The following is a 19156-nucleotide window of genomic DNA, read 5'->3' on the forward strand; positions in this document are numbered from 1 at the left end:
CTAAGAGTTACATTCTATTATTTTTAATGTTTAATCTGAACAAAAAAGTAGGTGTAGTGGGTATCGGTGGCCACTCCAGCTTCGCAGAGAGTGCCTTCTGAAAAATACTATTTATGTGCATAGGGATGGCCTGGGAATCCTCCATGGAGATCTCTAGGAAGCTTTCATGAAGGTATTCTGCAATCCTTTGCAGAAGGTTTCTGGGAAGGGCTTCCTTGTTTTGTCCACCATGGTAGGACACTTTCCTGTGCCACTCCATTATTAACTCTGCTGGTATCATTGCAGCACACAGCATTGCAGCATCTGCTTCCTTGCCATCTATGATACCCTCAGGAGAGTGATATCACATAGGGTCACTTGGGAGAAACGGGGGGGGAGTTTTCAATGCTAGCCCTTATACCGCAAACAATTCAACAAGTAACCCACCCCCTCTCTGGTGAAATCTGGGTCACACAACCACACTTTCCCAAATGTGCAATGGTTGCAGTTGGAAGGGATCAGCGTGCATTGCAAGCAGCATTGAAAAAAAGAGGGTGGCAGCTTCTTGTTTGTCTCCTTCCCCCCGGTGCTGCTTTTGTTAAAAAACAAACTATTTCAGGGGCTTTACCCTGGTGCCTGTCCTAAAGCACCATCCAGGTTCCTGGGGAAAGGGGGCTTTTCTCAAGTTCCAACTTGTGATCCCAAGGATGTCTTCACAAAAGCAGCAGCACAAGACATCTCGCCCATAACTTGTGGCCTTATTCTCCATGGCTGGAGCAGCAAACTGACTCTTGCAATAGCCAGTGGCTATTGACTCATTATTATGTTGTGGCTTGCAGTGAAGTGTATTGAGGGGTGGGGTTTTTAATTAAAAATATTAACCTTGCACCAGAAACAATGTATGAACTGTCAATGCTACCCTTGTACTTCGCATTCCTTGCAGCTGAAGCCTTGTCTCCATGTGTCCATCCTCCACACCGGGACACAGACTTTCCCAGATTAGAAGGTGGAAAAAGAAGACTCGGCAGGACATGTTCAATGAGTTCAAGAGTGACAAGATGGAGCTCAGAGCATAGAGATCACACTATCCGGGAACCTGGGTATAGTCAGGGAGTACAGGTGAGCATGCATGGAACAAGAGCATGTTATGCAGGAAGAGATGCTGCAGATTATAAAGGAGCAATCAGACATGTTGAAGTGTCTGCTTGAGGCTCAAAAACGGTCACCTGGATGCTGGAGTCCCTCTGCAGCCTATGCTGAACGTGCTGCCATCATCACCCAGTTCTATATCCTCCTCCCACAAATGTCCTGTGAGGCGGAGGCTGGGAAAGTCTGTTATCCCTTGCACTCAACACCAGGGGAGGGTACCAGGACCAGAAGGTGCCCATTTCAACACCTTTGATTGTTATTGCAGTGCTTCTGTAAGCAAGCTTTCCTTGTTTCTCCTCCCATAGTGTTATCAGCCCTTTTGCCCCAGGTTATCTTACTTTTTTTTGCTGTCTCTTTGTGTTTATGTGCATAATAAAACTTAACTGATTGAGGAGAAAGGGCTCTTTATTCATTGAACACAAAGTGATTGGTGGGGGTGGAGTATACAGGGGAGAAAATGCAGATCGCGGGGACATTTTGGTAAGGAACAGCACAGATACGTGTCACATTACTCTGGCTCATTGCTGAAATTTGTTTTCAACATCTTACTGAGATGTAGAGACCCTCAATGTGCTCTTCTTATTGCCCTGGTGTTTGGCTGCTCAAAATTGGCTGCCAGGCGATCTGCCTTAACCTTCCACCACCCCTGCAGAAACTTTCCTCCCTTTCTTTCACAGATACTGTGGAGCACACACCAGACAGCAATAGCAATGGAGATATTGCTTTCACTGAGGTTTAACCTAGTATGCAAACAATGCCAGCAACCTTTTAAACGTCCAAAGGCACATCCCACCACCATTCTGTCTGGCTCAGCCTATGGTTGAACTGGTCCTTACTGCTGTCTAGGCTGCCTGTATATGGCTCCATGAGCCATGGGAGTAAGGGGTAGGCTGGATCATGGCTGGCATTTCAACATCAAAAATTATTATTTTGCAGTCTAGAAAGGAAGTCCCTGCTTGCAGCTTTCTGAACAGACCTGTGTTTCTAAAGATGAGCATGTCATGCATCTTGTCTGACCATCCAACGTTCATGTTGGTGAAATGGCCTCTGTGGTCCACCAGCGCTTGCAACACCACTGAAAAGTATCCCTTTCAGTTTACGTACTCTTTGGTGGTATGGTGCCAAGATAGGGACATGTGTTCCATCTATCATCCCTTCGCAATTAGGGAACCCCATCATGGCAAAACCATCCCCTATGTCCTGCATGTTGCCCAGAGTCACTACCCTTCTTAGCAGAAGTCTGTTGATGGCCCTGCAAGCTTGGATCGCTAGATTTACCCACTCCAAATTGATGCCCTTCTGACCGATAGCTGTCTGGTGTTGCAAGCTTCCACAGAGCTATCGGCACTCATTTCTCCACTGTCAGAGCAACTCTCATTTTAGTATTGCTGCACTTCAGGGTTGGGGAAAGCTCTTCGCACAGTTCCTGGAAAGTGGCCTTACACATTCAATAGTTCTGCAGCCACTGCTCGTCATCCCATAACTGCATAACAATGTGGTCCCGCCAGTCAGTGCTCGTTTTCTGGGCCCAGAAATGGTGCTCAACTGTGTCAAGGTGTTGCGTGACTGTCGCCAGCAACTGAGAATTGCTCCGCACTATGTCTTCCAGCAGGGCTGCTTGCGTGGCAGCACATTGTTCTGTGCAGCAGCTCCTGTACCGGCTGTGTAAATACTGCAGGATAAGATGTGAGGTGCTTGTAATGCTGACAACTACAGTGTACAGCTGAGTGGGGTCTATGCTTATCGTGCTATGGCAACCATGTGGGCAACCCAGGCTTACAAAAAAAGGCTCGAAAAAGGCTTGGTTTGTTTGCCGTTGATTTCAGGGAAGGGGGAGTTAAGTGCATCATGGGAGGCTAATGCCATGTTCCCATACCACCTGCGCCAATGTTTTAGTCCCATAAGGCATTGCAAGTCCAATCCAAAATTCCACTCGGCTACATGCGCTGTGGGATAGCTACCCACAGTGCAGTGCTCTGTGTATCGATGCAAATGCTGCTAGTGAAGATGCACTCCGCCGACACAATGAGCGTAGTATGGAAATGCAAGATCAACTTGCTTAAATCAGAAGCTCGATGTGGACTTAGATGAAGTTGACTTAACTTTTTAGTGTAGACATGGCCTTAGAGGCCTTTTCTGCAGATGGTATTACAACAGTGAGAGTGTTATTTCTTCATGTACACTATTGATGTCAGGGAATGCTGCTGTCATGAAAAATACAGCAGATCTGCGTGAAGTCTCTCCAGTTGTCTTTGGTTTGTTGCTGCAGTGTCACATCACAACTATAGAAACAGCACGGCAATTTTTGTATGTTTTTGGGTTAATTATTATTTTTTTGTCTTATAGTTGCTAGCTTATATTCATTCCTTGCAATACCTTCCAGTCATCTGTAATCAGACTACACGCCAGTTACTTCTGCCAGTTCTGTCTCCAATAAGACAACTTTCTATGAAGAAAACTCACCAGTTTTACTCCTCCCTTTTTTCAAATTCTATACTCTCGAATAGGGTATTACTTGCAATTAAGCTCATGATTCTCTGTCTCTTCAGCAGTCACTTTATTATCTACATAGTGAAAAGGTTGGTAGAGAACAGATCGATTTTGTCCTCAAAGTCAAGAGCACATAAAGTAATGATTTCTTCTTCTTATCTGTAGTAGTTCACTTCTTATTGTCCTCTCACTAGTCACTCCAGGGTAGAGCTTGTTTGATTCTTCTATAGATAACAAACCTCATTTCATATCAGTCTGAATTCCTGGCTTTAATTCACAGCCACATTACAAATTATGTATCCTGATCATCAGCTTTTAGGGATTACTCAGACTCTTCCAGGCTATTTTAGGACAACATTTTGGGTAATAAATCAGTGTGTTTTATTTTAACCCAGAACACTGATAATGCTATTGTGAAGCATCAACATCTAGCTTGTGTGGAGAAAAACATATTTTTTTTTTCCTGTTGATGGGCTGTGTCTGAGATGATTGTTAAAGAATATATTCTAAGAAACTTCCCTGTGATTCAGAGTTAGTGTTACATCTCACCATTTACTGTAATCACTCTTGATGCTTTCATTGCAGGTTTTTGATCATTCTTTTCTTTAACATTTATTGATTTTTTTCCCACCTTGTCACACTTTTTGAAAAGTCATTGTATATTGTGCACAATTTGTTTTCTTGTCAGTCTTTCCAGTGATACCTGATAAAAGTCTGTTATTGCTTTTTTATAGATATTTTTTGGTCTCTTTATCTCCCCATTACCACCTTCAATTGATGGATAGATTCATCCCATCTGGATTGGATCCACTTTCATGACAAGTTTGCCATTTTAACCTTCAGCTGGGATGCTGTAAACAGCTGAACTTCTTACCTTTATTTTAGTATTTGTTAAAGGTGTTTCACCAGTAGCTATTCTTGTGCTTGTTGTGATATCTGAATTTGTTGTTTTGCCATTCAATGTACTTTCCTTGGTTCTTGAATTCTACATTAGGGTGGATTTGGTGGTAATGCTTTATGAATCTCTTCTCTCTCTTCTGCCTCCCCCACCCCAGTCTTTCTCATTGTCATTACCAAGAATAAATTTGTGAGCATCTAGAGGAAAATAGGGTGATAAGTAATAGCCAGTTTAGATTTGTCAAGAACAAATCATGCTGAACCAACCTAATTTCCTTCTTTGACTGGTTAAGGCCTGGTAGATAGAGGGGAAGTGGTAGACAGAATATGTCTTGATACTAGAAAAGCTTCTGACACAATCCTACATGACATTCTCATAAGCATACTAGGGAAATGTGGTCTAGATGAAATTATCATAAGTTTGGTGAAGAACTAGTTGAAAGAAGAATACTCCAAGAATAGTTATTATTGGTTTGCTGTCAAACTGAGGTGGGGAGGGAAGTATCCACTGGAGTCCTGCAGGGGACTATCTTGGGTTCTGGTACTATTCAATATTTTCATTCATGATTGGGAATGGAGTGCACAGTATGCTTATGAAATTTGTGGATGGCACCAAGCTGGAAAGAGTTGCAAGCACTTCAGAGGACAAGAATAGTATTCAAGCAACCTTAATAAATTGGACAATTGGTCTGAAATCAATAAGATTAAATTAAATATTGAAAAGTACTACACTTTAGTAAGGAAAAATCAAATGTATACAAAATAGCGAATAGCTGGCTAGGCAGTAGTATGGCAGAAAAGGATCTGGAGTTAGAGTGGATCATAAATTGAATATGAGCTGACAATGTGATGATGTTGTGAAAAAGGCTAATGTTCTGGGGTTTATTCACAGAAGTGTTGTATTTAAGACATGGGAGGTAATTGTGCTGCTCTACGTGGCATTGCTGTAAGGCCTCAACTGGAGTATTGTGCCCAGTGTTGGGTGCCACACTTTAAGAAACATGTGGACAAAATGGAGAGAGTTCAGAGGAGAGCAATAAAAAAATGACAAAAGATTTAGGAAACCAGACCTATTAGGTATGTTTGGTCTTGAGACAAGACTGAGGGGGACATAACAGTTTTCAGATAAGGTAAGCATTATATAAAGTGTATGATGATCAATTACTCTCTGTGGCCACTGCAACTAGGACAAGACGTAATCTGCAGCAAGGGAGAATTACATTAGATATTAGGAAAACCTTCTCAAGTATAAGGATTGTTAGGTAATGGAATAGGTTACCTAGGGATGTTGTGGGATTGCTGCCACTGGAGGTTTTTCAGAACATATTAGACAAACATCTGTTAGGTACCATCTGAGTATACTTGGTATTACTTCAGTGCAGGAAAGATGGACTACCTGGCCTATTGAATTCCCTTCCCTCCTTCCATTTCTGTGAGTCTCTGTGTGTAACTATAATCACATGCTTAAGTGCTTCACTGGTGCAGGCCAGAGTGTTCAGCAGCTTACAGGATTGAGCCCTATCAGCATGTTATCTGATTCCTGGTTATCTTGTTCGGCATGAGAGAAAGAGAATGTGACGATTGCTCAGGGGACCATTCTGATGGAGACAGGACCACTTCTTCCAGTGGTTTCCTTCAGAGTTATCATTACCTGTAAATTACTGTAAATGTCAGACAAATGAACAATTTCTTCCAATGAACTATGTGGCTATATGTAAACCAGGACTCCATTACTGCTACCAGTAATGTTAATGAACCTCGTGTAGCATGTATGATTACCTGACTTATGGACGGGTGGCGTATGTGTGCATTCAGTGCAAAGAGCTCCCGGCCCCCAGAGAATGCATACAGGCTTTGGAGACCAGAGTGGCTGAACTGGAAGACCTAAGGGAAGCAGAGAGGTACATAGATGAGACTTTCTGGGACACAGTAGAATGGTCCCTCTCCCAGTCTGACAATCTCTGTACTGTTGAGGAGGATGAAAGTCTCAGGGAAAGAGAACATCAAACTGAAGCAGAGTGAAATGATCCCATAGTTGGGATCCTCTTTCCAGATTATGTCATGGTATCCTAAGGATACCTAAGGATACCTCTCTCTGGGAGGGAACTCCAGTTATTAGGAAGAGACAGGTAATAGTCTTGGGGGATATGATCATTAGAAACATAGATATTTGCATGGGTTTGCGATGATCAGGAGAACCACATGGTGACTTGCCTGCCCTGTGTGAATGTTATTGATCTCTTGAGACATCTAAATAGACTTTTGTGTAGAGCTGGGGAGGAGCCAGTTGTTGTGGTATATGTAGGTACCGGTGACAGGATAGGATAGGAGAGAGGTCCTGGAAGCCAAATTTAGGCTGCTAGGTAAGAGGTTGAAGTCCAGGACCTCTATGGTAACCTCTGAAATGCTTCCAGATCCACATGCATCATCAGACAGGGAGAACTGCAGGGTCTCAATGTGTGGATGAGATGATGGTGTAGGGAAGAGGTGTTAAGTTTATAAGGAACTGGGGAACCTTTTGGGAAAGGGGAAACCTATACAGGAAGGATGGGCTCCACCTAAACCAAAAGGGCAACAAAAATGATTAGGGTATGGAACGGTTTCCATATGAGGAATGATTAATAAGACTCGGACTGTTCAGCTTGGAAAAGAGATGACTAAGAGGGGATATGATAGAGATCTATAAAATCATGCCTGGTGCGGAGAAAGTAAATAAGGAAGTGTTATTTACTTCTTCTCAGAACACAAAAACTAGGGGTCACCCAATGAAATTATTAGGCAGCAGGTATAAAACAAACAAAAGGAAAAATTCTTCACACAGTGCACAGTCAACCTGTGGAACTCTTTACCGGAGGAAGTTTTGAAGGCCAAGATTATAACAGGGTTAAAAAAAAAACCTAGGTAACTTAATGGAGGATAGGTCTATCTATGGCTATTAGCCAGGAATGCAGTACCATGTTCTGAAGTGACCCTAGCCTCTGTTTGCCAGAATCTGGGAATGGGCGACAGAGGATGGATCACTTGATGATTACCTGTTCTGCTCATTCCCTCTGAAGCACTTGGCATTGGCCACTGTTGGAAGACAAAACATTGGGCTAGCTGGACTATTGGTCTGACCCCCTCTGGCCATTTTTTATGTTCTCAAAAAGGAACCAAGTAAAAAAATAAACATCTAATTTCCCTGAAGGCCTTTATTCACTAAACTACAGCATAAGTCTATATCAAGGAAACCTGAAAATTTTGCTGTGAAAGCATTTTTGATATTGCAAATATTTTTTTTTAAAAAATGGTGTTTTTTTCCCAAAATTTGGATTAGTTGGTTATTCAGCGTACATTACCATTCCAAACTATTCCCCGTGGCACTTTTAGAACTACATATTGGGTATTACTTCTACTTAGTTGATACTTTGTTTGTAACTGTAAAATATGGTTATGTACTTTCAGAATCACCTTCCCCCCCCCGCCCCCCCCCCCAAAAAAAAGTTTTACTTTTTCCTGTGTTATCAAAACTAAGGCTGAATTGATTTGGGAAATCAGAACTGTAGCCATATATTAGTCTGTCTTTTTTTCTTTTCTTTTCTTTTTTTTTGCAATCAGAATGTTGTAAAGTTATCTAGAGAAGAAAAGCTGAAGAGGATAACGTCAGTCTGTGTCTCTGCAGACAAAACTTTAACATTTAATGAGGAAGTTTAATAAAAAGTAAATGTCTGCTGAGAATGCAAATCTGTATGCATAACTTGCTGTGATTTGCTGCATTGTTAAAATCTCAGATGGATCAATGTTGAACGAAAACTTTAAGAAGTGAAAATAAGGTGAAGATTTCTGAAGGCTGAGAGTACTTGCCTGCCTGCATGAACTGCTCTGGGCTGAATTCTCAAATGAATTCGCAAGGATTGTAAAACAGCAACAGCGAACAAGATACAACTTGAATTTCATTCTGCACAAGAAAACAGTAATTTCTGCAGCAAAGCCATAACACTTGGATTCCAACTGTGCGATTTGATAAAATGTCCTGAGTATGCATTCTAGAAAGTCTTTATTTTTCATTTTTGTTCCTTTTTAACATCAAATAAAAATGAAATCATAAATAAATAATTAAGCATGAATGCATATTTATTGCTCTTTATGAATAAATAATAAAAATGCCCAGATTATTTTAAACTATGGTGTCTTCTTGGTATAGAATCATGATAGCACTTCAATCTATGAATCTTTTGTCAATGTATCTATTTAAAAGAGAGAGGGACTGTTAGAAAGGTGTTTACAATGAAATAACATCAGCTTTGGACCTTACTCCTCCTATGCCTTCTGAAAAAGCCCATATTCATTGACATGTAGAGACCTCTTCAAACCTCATATGTTTTCCAAGCTTTGGGGAAGGTGCTTATATGGGGCTAATATGTTTTGACAGGGAAGGCATCTGCTGGTAATTACTGTTTTGAGGGTAGGAAGAGATTGCAGTTTTTACTGTGTTTTAAATATCTATAGAAGCAGCCTACATGGGTAGGTGGTTTTGGTTAATATGTACATTGTAATGAGTAAATTCACTTTGTTCCTGTGTCCTGGCATTGACGGTGGCCCAAATAAAATAAAATAATACTTCAAGGTAAAATAATAAATTCATTAATAAAAAGTATAAGTAAATTAATATGGAAAGTCTGTAGTCAGCAGAGATTTTAGACTAAACTAAAGTACAGAGAAGATATGGCTTTTTCATGTTGTTGTTTATATTATTGCGGAAGAGGGTGGAAGTTCATTCTTCAGGTAGTTAGGCAAGTTGTGAAACAGAGGAGGGGGCATTTGCTGTTAGTTGAAGTTATCTGTCATGATTTGCTGAAACTTGTACATGAACATTAAGTATGGGCATCACAGTAAAAATGGCCATATGGATTTCAATGACAGTTTAAGAAAATAACATTTTATTTCTCTTTTCAGCTTATTGTACTTCAAAAATAATTCAGTCATCTTGAACCTATAATAATTGCATGCCAGTGTATCTGTTACATTTTTATATAGGTTATTAAAACTTGGATAAAAATAAATGGTCAGGTCATTATCAGCTGATTGAGCTATATTTAACTTTTCAAATTAAACAAGATATTCTCAAATTTCACTCTTTCCCATGTATTCATGTTATTTATGTGAGTGGAATTAACAACTACATCGGATAACAATTCTCAACATTATAAGGCATATGCTAATCACCAGCTTGGAAGTAGAAAGGAACTTTTATGTCCAGGATATAACATTGCACTATAGCATGGATGCTTCCTCAGCATTTACAGGTCCTGATCCTGCAAAGCCTCACATGCTTGCTTGACTATGACTCTGAGTCCCATTGGCCTCAAACAGTTCAATTCATGGTGCATAAGTATCTGCAAGATCAGAGCCATAGGCTTCAAATATCACTGCCAGCTTTACAATAACACTAGAAATGGGCTAATGGTCTATTCCAATATTACATTTCTTATATGTCTCCTCATTGATATTGGCCAACTCTATGTGTGGAAATAGGAAGTGTGAGGCTACATGGAGTAGTGGGACAAGAATGAAGCTCCAAAACTTTATCCTCCTTCCACTAACTGATTTCTTGAAAATAGTGTCCAAATGAGATAACAAAAAAGATTCATAATCAAGTATTTACTGGAGAAATTACAGTAAATTTCAAAGTTTCTTTATTGCAACTGGAGCCATCACAAACTTCTCTGTTTCACTTTATCTACACAGCAATTCACACAGTTTAATCTCTCTAGAGTGCATTTTATAACCCTATTCCACTTTATGATATAGTTGCAACTGATAATTTGTTAAAAATATCTGTTAAGTACAGCAAGAAGGCTGCTCGCAGATGTTTCTGTTAATTCTGGAATTGTGTCTCTGAAATTCCATTTGTAGTCTTGTAAAAAGCAGTTTTAGGTTTAAGTTTTTGTTCTTTGGAATCTCCTGATTTCTATACTTCAATTGTTGTACACCTTTCATTGATTTCTGGAGCTCCACTGATGTGATTTAAAATGAATATATCTTTCAAGATTAGTATCTGCAGTAAATGTTGGACTTATCCCAACATGTATAACTTTGGTGGTTCAAAATCTTGATCTGAATATGAATTTTGAAATTGCTGCTATCCTTACATAATGAGCTGAAACAAAACCCCAGACCTTAACACTCATAATTTTTTTTTTGCAGTTAGATACTAAGGTGATAACACCTTAAAAATATGGAAGGATGGGAAAAGGAGAAGCAATTCTGCAATTTGATCCCTTCGCTAGCTAGAAAGAAGGGATTTCGGGGGGGGAGGGGAGGAAATTTTGGAAGTGCATTTAAAAATAATTGTTTGACAGGAAATCTAGAACTTTTATCAACTAAACCTTGTTTTCCTGGATGTACAGGTACCTCTGTTCTACAGGTGACAGCTACAGATGCAGATGACCCTACCTATGGGAACAGTGCCCGGGTGGTATACAGTATTCTTCAGGGACAGCCATACTTCTCTGTTGACCCTAAAACAGGTGGGCACTTTATATTTCTTATGGTTTGATGCACCTGATAGATTGCAATCTGGTAGATTGTAACCCAACATATGAAAGAATTGTTTTTCTCCTATTAAATTCTACCATTGACTTGAACACCCTTTGAGCTATGAGAATTGCAATTTTGTACTCTTCATTCAAATGACATGTCTGTGTATAGAATTTATTCTTCAAGGAGTTGTGATATGAACCATTCAGCCAAAGTGGAATATCACTTTTTTGTACTTTCAGGTTTAGGCTCAGCAAACCACTCAACTGTGCCTATTAAATTATTATTGTATATGCTTTGTCTTGCCTGTAGGACAGGCTTAGCAGGATTAGTGAATGTGAGCTTCAACACACATACCATAAGAAACAAATATTATGTTTGTATTTCTAAAACTGCAATATTGTCATTACACTGAAAATGTGTTCTATATGACTCAAGGAGTAGAATGAGCTGAAATGATCAGGTTTAAGCTCTGTGCATCATTTATGCCCCTCCCCCGCCCCCTAAGATACATAAAAGCATAAAACAAGAATAAGAAATCCAAATAGCTTATTAGAAAGAGTAAGAAATGTCAACCAAGTGGGGTGTTTAATACTGCTTGAATTTCCTGAACTTCATTAACCTATCTATTGTTTGATGACAGACATTTTATTTTGTTTAACGTGATTTTTTATCTTTAATAACAAGGCTGTTTAATTTAATACAGTATACACTTCGGGTTAATTTAATAATTGTTGTTTTTCCTTTTCCCTCCCTTCAAAAACAAATCCTTGTAAGCCAGCAAAATTTTGCTATGGAGCAAAGAGATCACAACTACTATTTATGACAAAAAAATAACGCTTTTGAGATTGTATGACATGAAATAAATGCAGACACACTTTATATGCATATATATTCACAGGAGACTTGTTACATGTGAAAGTGTGTGTGTGTGTGTTGATCTCCCTATGCACAACTGCTGGAGGAGTAAATTTACTATGTGAGGTAAGAGTATCTGAATCTGGCTCTTTGGTGATTATAAAACAAAACATTTTTATCAGGAACAATGGGTTCTTATTTTCCCTGACATGTCTCAAGACAAGAAGCCTGTAGACTCAGATCGAAAAACGATATTTTGTGCTGTGTCTTTAAGAGATGTAGTACAAACCTCCCAGCCAGGGGATGGGGATTAAGGTGCTGTTATATCATCTTTTCTTGCCCTGAGATTTCAGGCAACTATGGGGGCTGAAACAGCCCCGGGTGCAATTTGAGGAGTCTAAACCATGTTGCCTATTGGCAGCAATGCCACCCAGAATCCACTGTTGTGGTGCCCCACACACATTCCCTCATCTGGGATTTGGAGAGATGGCCTCTACTCCGTTCCTATGGTGGCTGGATACAGGATTTTCACAACCCATTTTGCTGCCACAGTATAAAGCAGCATAAAGATTGCAGAACGGGAGGGAGAATTTCCACCCTACATCATTTCTTGATGAACTTGATAAAACAATAACAACAGTTTGCTAACTTATATCTAGCAAAACTGATCCAGGGTACCAAGAAAGACATTAATGAGGCTTGGAATATTTTACACTTCAAGTTGCTCATGCAGCTTCCAGTAGGGAAGGGTCATCTTCTGATTTAGAGTGTTGAGAACAAAATCTTTCCAATATTTAATTCAGACAACTAGATACAGGTGTGTGTGTGTGTGCGCATGCATAGATGTATCAGATCCTTTAGAAAGAATGCAGTGTGTTTTAAAGGTGATAGAATATCTGTATTTGGTTGGCCAAGCATTATGATGTGTTTGATAGTTGATTTTTTTAGAATTGTATTAATGTAGGCCTTATAGAGTAAGATAATTTTAAACTAAATTGCATTTTAAAAAGCTTAAGAAGAAAATTGGAAATTCAGAGTTAAGTTTATGCAAATTTTCTCAATCTTTGTACCACACCACACTGTGCACCATCCACATGATATCAGATCACAGCTGTGATAACTATAGTTCCCATTGTTGCCATCTATATTTCTACTTTATTTTGTCATTCTAATGCAATGTTGGATCTAATTCATTCTGGAGAATGAGATATTCTGTAAACTGGAGCCATTACTTAGACAATGGATGGCTCATAGTGCAGATTTGGTTATGTGTGGATGTTTGAAAGTCAGGCCCACATCAGGGAAGAGAATAAGACAGTTGTAGTGGTCTTTGTACTCAGAAAGTGGATAGGAGTAGATTTAATGTTAATTTCTGAAGCCTTCATGAGGATTGGCCTTATAAACTTAAGTGGTCTCCAGACTTTATGTAGATGATAAGATGTGAAAATATTATGACTTCTTGACTATATTGGAAATATGGGATGGGAGACAGATAGGTTTTATTCCTTATAAGGAAGGTAAAAAGTGAGACATTGACAGAGATGGCTCATGTGGGCAGAGAAAATTGGAGAAAGGTATTTGACTTGACAGGTAGTTCCGATAACATCAGTATACAGAGTTTGGTATGATTCAAGGGGGGAACTAAGATACTGGAAAATGAAGAAAAAGATGTAGTGTGTGGCTTTAAGGTGTTTGTAATCTAGATGCAGGATAGTCAAAGATATAACAGGAGAATATGAACTGTTTGACAGTCTTTGTAAAATCTTAATTCTGAACTTCCAGATTTTCAATCACTTCTATTCTTTACAACTACAGTAGATTACTTTTCCTGAAGTCTTTATTTCTTCTACTCTATCATAATGAAGATTTTATCTGGCCATTCTCTTAGTTTATAACTTAATATATAAAATAACGATATACAAAAACTAAATGTAGATGGATTTGATACAATCTGGAGGGGGGAGAAAGAAAGAAAGTCTTATAAACTCCCCAGGAGTCCATGCTATGGTTATTCAAACCCACAGGGTCCCTGTAACAGTTCTTAAAGCTTCTTGGAGTCTTTGGCTAGAGACATCTTAAATCTTTTATAGCTAGCTGTCTTTTGTGAATACTGACTTTAAGAAGTACACAGCTTGTAACTACAGATAGTTTGAACTCAGTTCTGTGCAATTTACAATTCAAGGACTCCAATTCTGGACTTCTCAGAAGTATGGTATCAAATAACTCAAAAATTAGATCATCACACTTTCAAAAGTTATCAGAGTTGAAGAGAATAAAATAATAGTCACTGAAGAGAATAAATCAAATCTGAAATATTTTGATCAACGGTGTTTTTTTTTTTCAAGTTAAACTTTCAAAAATGCAACAGGTTTCACATTTTTTAATTGTTATGTCTTAAGGCATTTGCTTAGCTACCCTCAAATAAAAATAAATACATAAATAAAACAAGTCTCCTTCCCTGGCAAAACAATATGTGCAAAATTTTCAGGCAAATAATTTAGTTTTCATCAAGGTAGAGGGATGCCAGACTCCTGCCTCAAGTGGAAACTTAACCCTGACCAACTACTATCTAAGCTTAAGGTTTATAACATGCTTTGATTACAAAAAGGTGCTCTATACGTTTTAAGTATTATTATGTATTTACTTACTACTCTTAGTAGTTCTGCTGTGGAAAATTGAACTGGACTCTTTCCTGCCTTGCTTCACATCTTCAGCAAATGATCTATGTTCTGAGTATAGAATATTTATTACTGATGCTCATGAAAGAGGCAAAAACTGAAGAGATTTATTTTTAGATCCTAGGTTATGTTAGCAGAATTAACCTGCATCAACTTGATGTGAGACCTGAATGTGACAGATATATAGGGAACCTACGGTAATAGTCTTTCCCCCTCATATTATAACTAATGACATTATAAGGCAGGGATGGCCAACCTGAGCCTGAGAAGGAGCCAGAATTTTCTAATGTACATTGCCAAAGAGCCACAGTAATACGTCAGCAGTCCCGCAACAGCTTCATGGCGACAGCCACACCGATCAGTGCCTCCCCCCTCCCTCACCGCACCTCCTGATAGCTGTTTGTGGTGTGCAGGAGGCTCTGTGGGGGGAGGGAGAGAGAGGAGTGAGGGCACTGCAGGCTCAGGGAAGGAGGCGAGAAGGGGTGGAGTGGTGTGGGAGCAGTGCCTGTGAACCAGGGGTTGAGCAGTGAAGTTGGCTCCCGTAGCTCCAGCCCCGGAGTTGGTGCCTGTACAAGGAGCCGCATGTTAACTTCTGAAGCACTGCATGTGGCTCCAGAGCTGCAGGTGGCCACCCCTATTATAAGCAGCAGTGAGCTGGAGCTGGTTCACACTGGTTCGCTGGAACCGGATGTTACATTTAGAAGCCCTTTTAGAACCGGTTGTCCTGAAAGGGACAACCGGTTCTAAAAGGGCTTCTAAATTTAACAATTGGCCAAAAGTGGCACCTTAGGCGCCGACTCCATGGGTGCTCCGGGGCTGGAGCACGCACGGGGAAAATTTCGTGGGTGCAGCTCCCCTCCTAGCTACGCTACCCTACCCCTAGGAGCCAGAGGGACCTGCGGGATGCTTCCCAGGAGCTGCCCCAGGTAAGCACCGCTGGGACTCCCCACCTCACCCCCTCGGCAGGTCCCTCTGGCTCTTAGGGGCGGGGTGGGATGGGCACCCACTACGGTGGCCCACGAGACCCTCCTGCCCGGACAGGGGAGGGGGGTGGATGGGTAGGCCACGGGGCGGGCGGGCCACGACCCCCTCATGGGGTGAGGAGGGAACTGGTTGTTAAGAGTTTGGTAGCTCATCACTGGTTATAAGGTAATTAAGTTATCAGTGGATATGTATGCTTATAGAACAAGTAAATTGATAAATATATTAGGGCAAAATGGCATTTAAAAATATGAATTCTAGTATTGGTGGAACTTTCTGAAGAATCAAGAAATGCTTTTAAAATACTTTTTGACATTTGTACATTGCTTGTTCAATAGTTCATGACAGATAGAGAGCTGAGTTACAAATTTCAGATCCCAACTTTCCTAATATTTGGGAAATTTTAAATCCAGTCTTTTGATTTGGAACTATCTCTACTAATTAAACTCCACATCAAAAAACTTTCTTTGTTAATATAAAAATAAGTGTATTAAATCAAAATTATATAATAAAGATAGATAAGCTGTAAAGCTCTATCGACTGACTGTACAATACAGATATCTTGCTGTATTAGGGCACGGTCGAAAGCCCATAGAAGTTACTAGGAATCTTTCCTTGAGTGTATTACTCCACAAATAGCTTTAATCATTCACTCAATGGTATAAGAAATATGAAACCGATATGCAGACATACCTGATGAACGTCATTAAAAATATACAGTGTGCAGTATTCATTAGGAATTTACTGAGACTAGTACAATGATATAATTTATCTTTTTCACACAAACAGTTTATCTTATATCCATTAAATATACTGAAATTTGTATTATGAAAATCTGACTCCTGACACTAATTTGAAATACAGAAATTGATGCAGGGAAATGCATTTATTCTTGAAACAATGTCTCTGAACAAATCACAAAGAAAAGTTAAATATTCAGATTACACAGAAAATGTACTTTTAAACGTCTGGCTGGTTGGAACTGGGTGGCAACAATACACCAAAATTCGTAATCATAGATCAGTTATTGTTGTTTTTGAAAATATTAGTTTAGAAGTTTAAATTGTAAAGCAACATATCTGTGAGATAATATTTCTGCAAACTAGTATAAACAAGGTATGAGAGAAGTGGCCTCATTTTGTGTTTTTCAAGAATGCAATAAGATTTCAATGGCTTCAAGCATTCCTCATAAGAAAGCATTAATTTACAACATCTCTGGACTGGTTCTTTTACTGAGAGTACAATAATAATGATATTAAAATATGCCAATACAAAGAAGGGATGTGCAGGTAGTTCCAAGCATAAGGATGTGCCATGTGTGCCAAACTGGCTATCTCTGTGATTTATAACATATTGTCACTTCTATTTTGTGTAGAACAATGTACTTACCCATAATTTACAGACAGCACGTAGATTTTGTGATATCAAAATCTTTAAAAAATGATTTTGCAAAAATGTATTTATAATTCACTTGGAGGGGGACCGGGGAGAAGGGGGAACAAACAGCACGTGATACTAGCTCATAAGCCAACTGAATACTGTAGGACTTATACAATTTGCGTATCTGTTTTTCTTTCTGCCGTGTTAAATCACGCTGCATAACAGTAATATGGGATGAAACTATTAACATTAATAATTTATAATCATGGCATTGCTATACAGACACATATATATAGCAATATGCTACAAAGACTTAAGTGGCCACCCCATTTCAGCTCTCTTAAAAATGCAGCGCTCATGGCACAGGCACGTTGTGTTTCTCTTTTAGAGAGAGTATATCTCTATACAAGGAGGACAACTATTAATGTGCCTACATTACCATTAGTGCTGCATTTTTAAGTGAGCTGAAGTGGGGTGAGTACTTCAGTCTCTGTAGTTTTCAGGTGGTGTGACTTTGTTCTGTGTGTGTTTGATGCTTTTGATCGCATTGGGCAGGATTGTGGCTTTTGAGGGAGGGGGTACAGCATCCCTTTGTTTCCATTCAGAGTTCAGCCACAGAGCACAACACACTGCAGGAAGGGCAGAGTGCTATGTTTTTGATTTATTATTAATTGTTAGTATCAGTATCACTTAGGGATCCTGATCAGGGCCCCATAGTGTTCAGTTCTGTACACACACAGGTCATAAAAACACAGCCAACGCTCCAAAGAGCTTACAGTTTGAAGCCTTGACTAAATTTGCACCAACATAACTATCTCTGTTTAGGTTTCAGAGTGGTAGCCATATCAGTCTGTATCAGCAAAAACAATGAGGAGTCCTTGTGGCACCTTAGAAACTAACAAACTTATTTGGGCATAAGCTTTCGTGGGCTAAAACGCACTTCATCAGATGCCTGGAGTGAAAAATACAGTAAGCAGTATATATATTACAGCCCATGAAAATATGGGAGTTGCCTTACCAAATGTGTGTGTGGGGGGGTCAGTGCAAATGATGCCAATTCATTTAAGGTGGAAGTGGCCTATTCTCAACAGTTGACAAGAAGGGGTGAATATCAAGAGAGAGAAAAATTACTTTTGTAGTGTTAACGATGCCAATGAAATCAAGGAGGACATCACACATTTCCAAAAGTTGACAAGAAGGTGTGAGTATCAGCAGAGGGAAAATTACTTTTTGTAGTGACCCATCCACTCCCAGTCTTTATTCAGGCCGAATTTGATGTTGTACAGTTTGCAAATTAATTCCTGTTCTGCAGGTTCTCTTTGAAGTCTGTTTTTGAAAGGTTTTTTTTGCCACTTTTAAGTCTGTTATTGAGTGTCCAGGGAGATTAAAATGCTCTCCTACTTGTTTTTGAATGTTACAATTATTCATGTCTGATTTGTATCCATTTATTCTTTTGCGTAGAGACTGTCATGTTTGGTTTCCGTTTAGGAATTGATTTAATTACAATGGTGAAATTCTCTTGTGTGAACATTTCAGTTTCAAAAAAAGAAAAGGAGTACTTGTGGCACCTTAGAGACTAACCAATTTATTTGAGCATGAGCTTTCGTGAGCTACAGCTCACGAAAGCTCATGCTCAAATAAATTGGTTAGTCTCTAAGGTGCCACAAGTACTCCTTTTCTTTTTGCGAATACAGACTAACACGACTGTTACTCTGAAACATTTCAGTTTCAGTGTCTTATATAAATTTGGCAAAAGTACATTCCTTTCTGACCTAAGCTAAAGCTAAAGCCAAAGCCAAGCCTGCTTGGTAGGACTCGTCATTGGCTGTTGGTATGGAGGATGGGTGGCAATAGCACAGGATTTAGAAGATCTGAGTCTAATTCTTTCTTCTGCATCAACTTCCTTCTGTGACCTTGAACAAGTCACCTCGTTCTGTTTTTCAGTTCCCCATCTGTAAAATGGGGATAATAGTACTCTCCTGCTCACAGGGGTGTTGTGAGGATAAATATGTTAAAAAAATGTGAGGTGCTCAGATACTAAGGCAATAGGGGCCATATAAGTAGCTTAAATTACTTCCACATTGGAGCAGGGAGGGAACTTTGAATCGTTTACAACTCCCTGCTCGGTCAGCTGCTAAGTCTGCACGGCTGAGGTGCTGCCCATTGAAATGGACTCAGAGTAAATTCTTGATCTGGCTTATTATGTTGTACTACAGTCTTGACAT

At 39.5% G+C, this 19156-nt stretch overlaps 1 protein-coding gene across 1 annotated transcript in view; it reads left to right on the forward strand.

The window, feature by feature from the left end:
- The window catches only part of CDH18 (cadherin 18), a 245119-nt gene that overhangs the window by 60867 nt on the left and 165096 nt on the right, over nucleotides 1-19156 (forward strand). The window contains exon 3 of the mRNA XM_077809160.1: nucleotides 10905-11024. Coding sequence (XP_077665286.1) covers nucleotides 10905-11024 — 120 coding nt within the window. The remainder of the gene's footprint in view (nucleotides 1-10904; nucleotides 11025-19156) is intronic.

The sequence above is a fragment of the Eretmochelys imbricata genome, chromosome 2, assembly GCF_965152235.1.
Source record: "Eretmochelys imbricata isolate rEreImb1 chromosome 2, rEreImb1.hap1, whole genome shotgun sequence".
In the NCBI taxonomy this organism is placed as follows: Eukaryota; Metazoa; Chordata; order Testudines; family Cheloniidae; genus Eretmochelys; species Eretmochelys imbricata.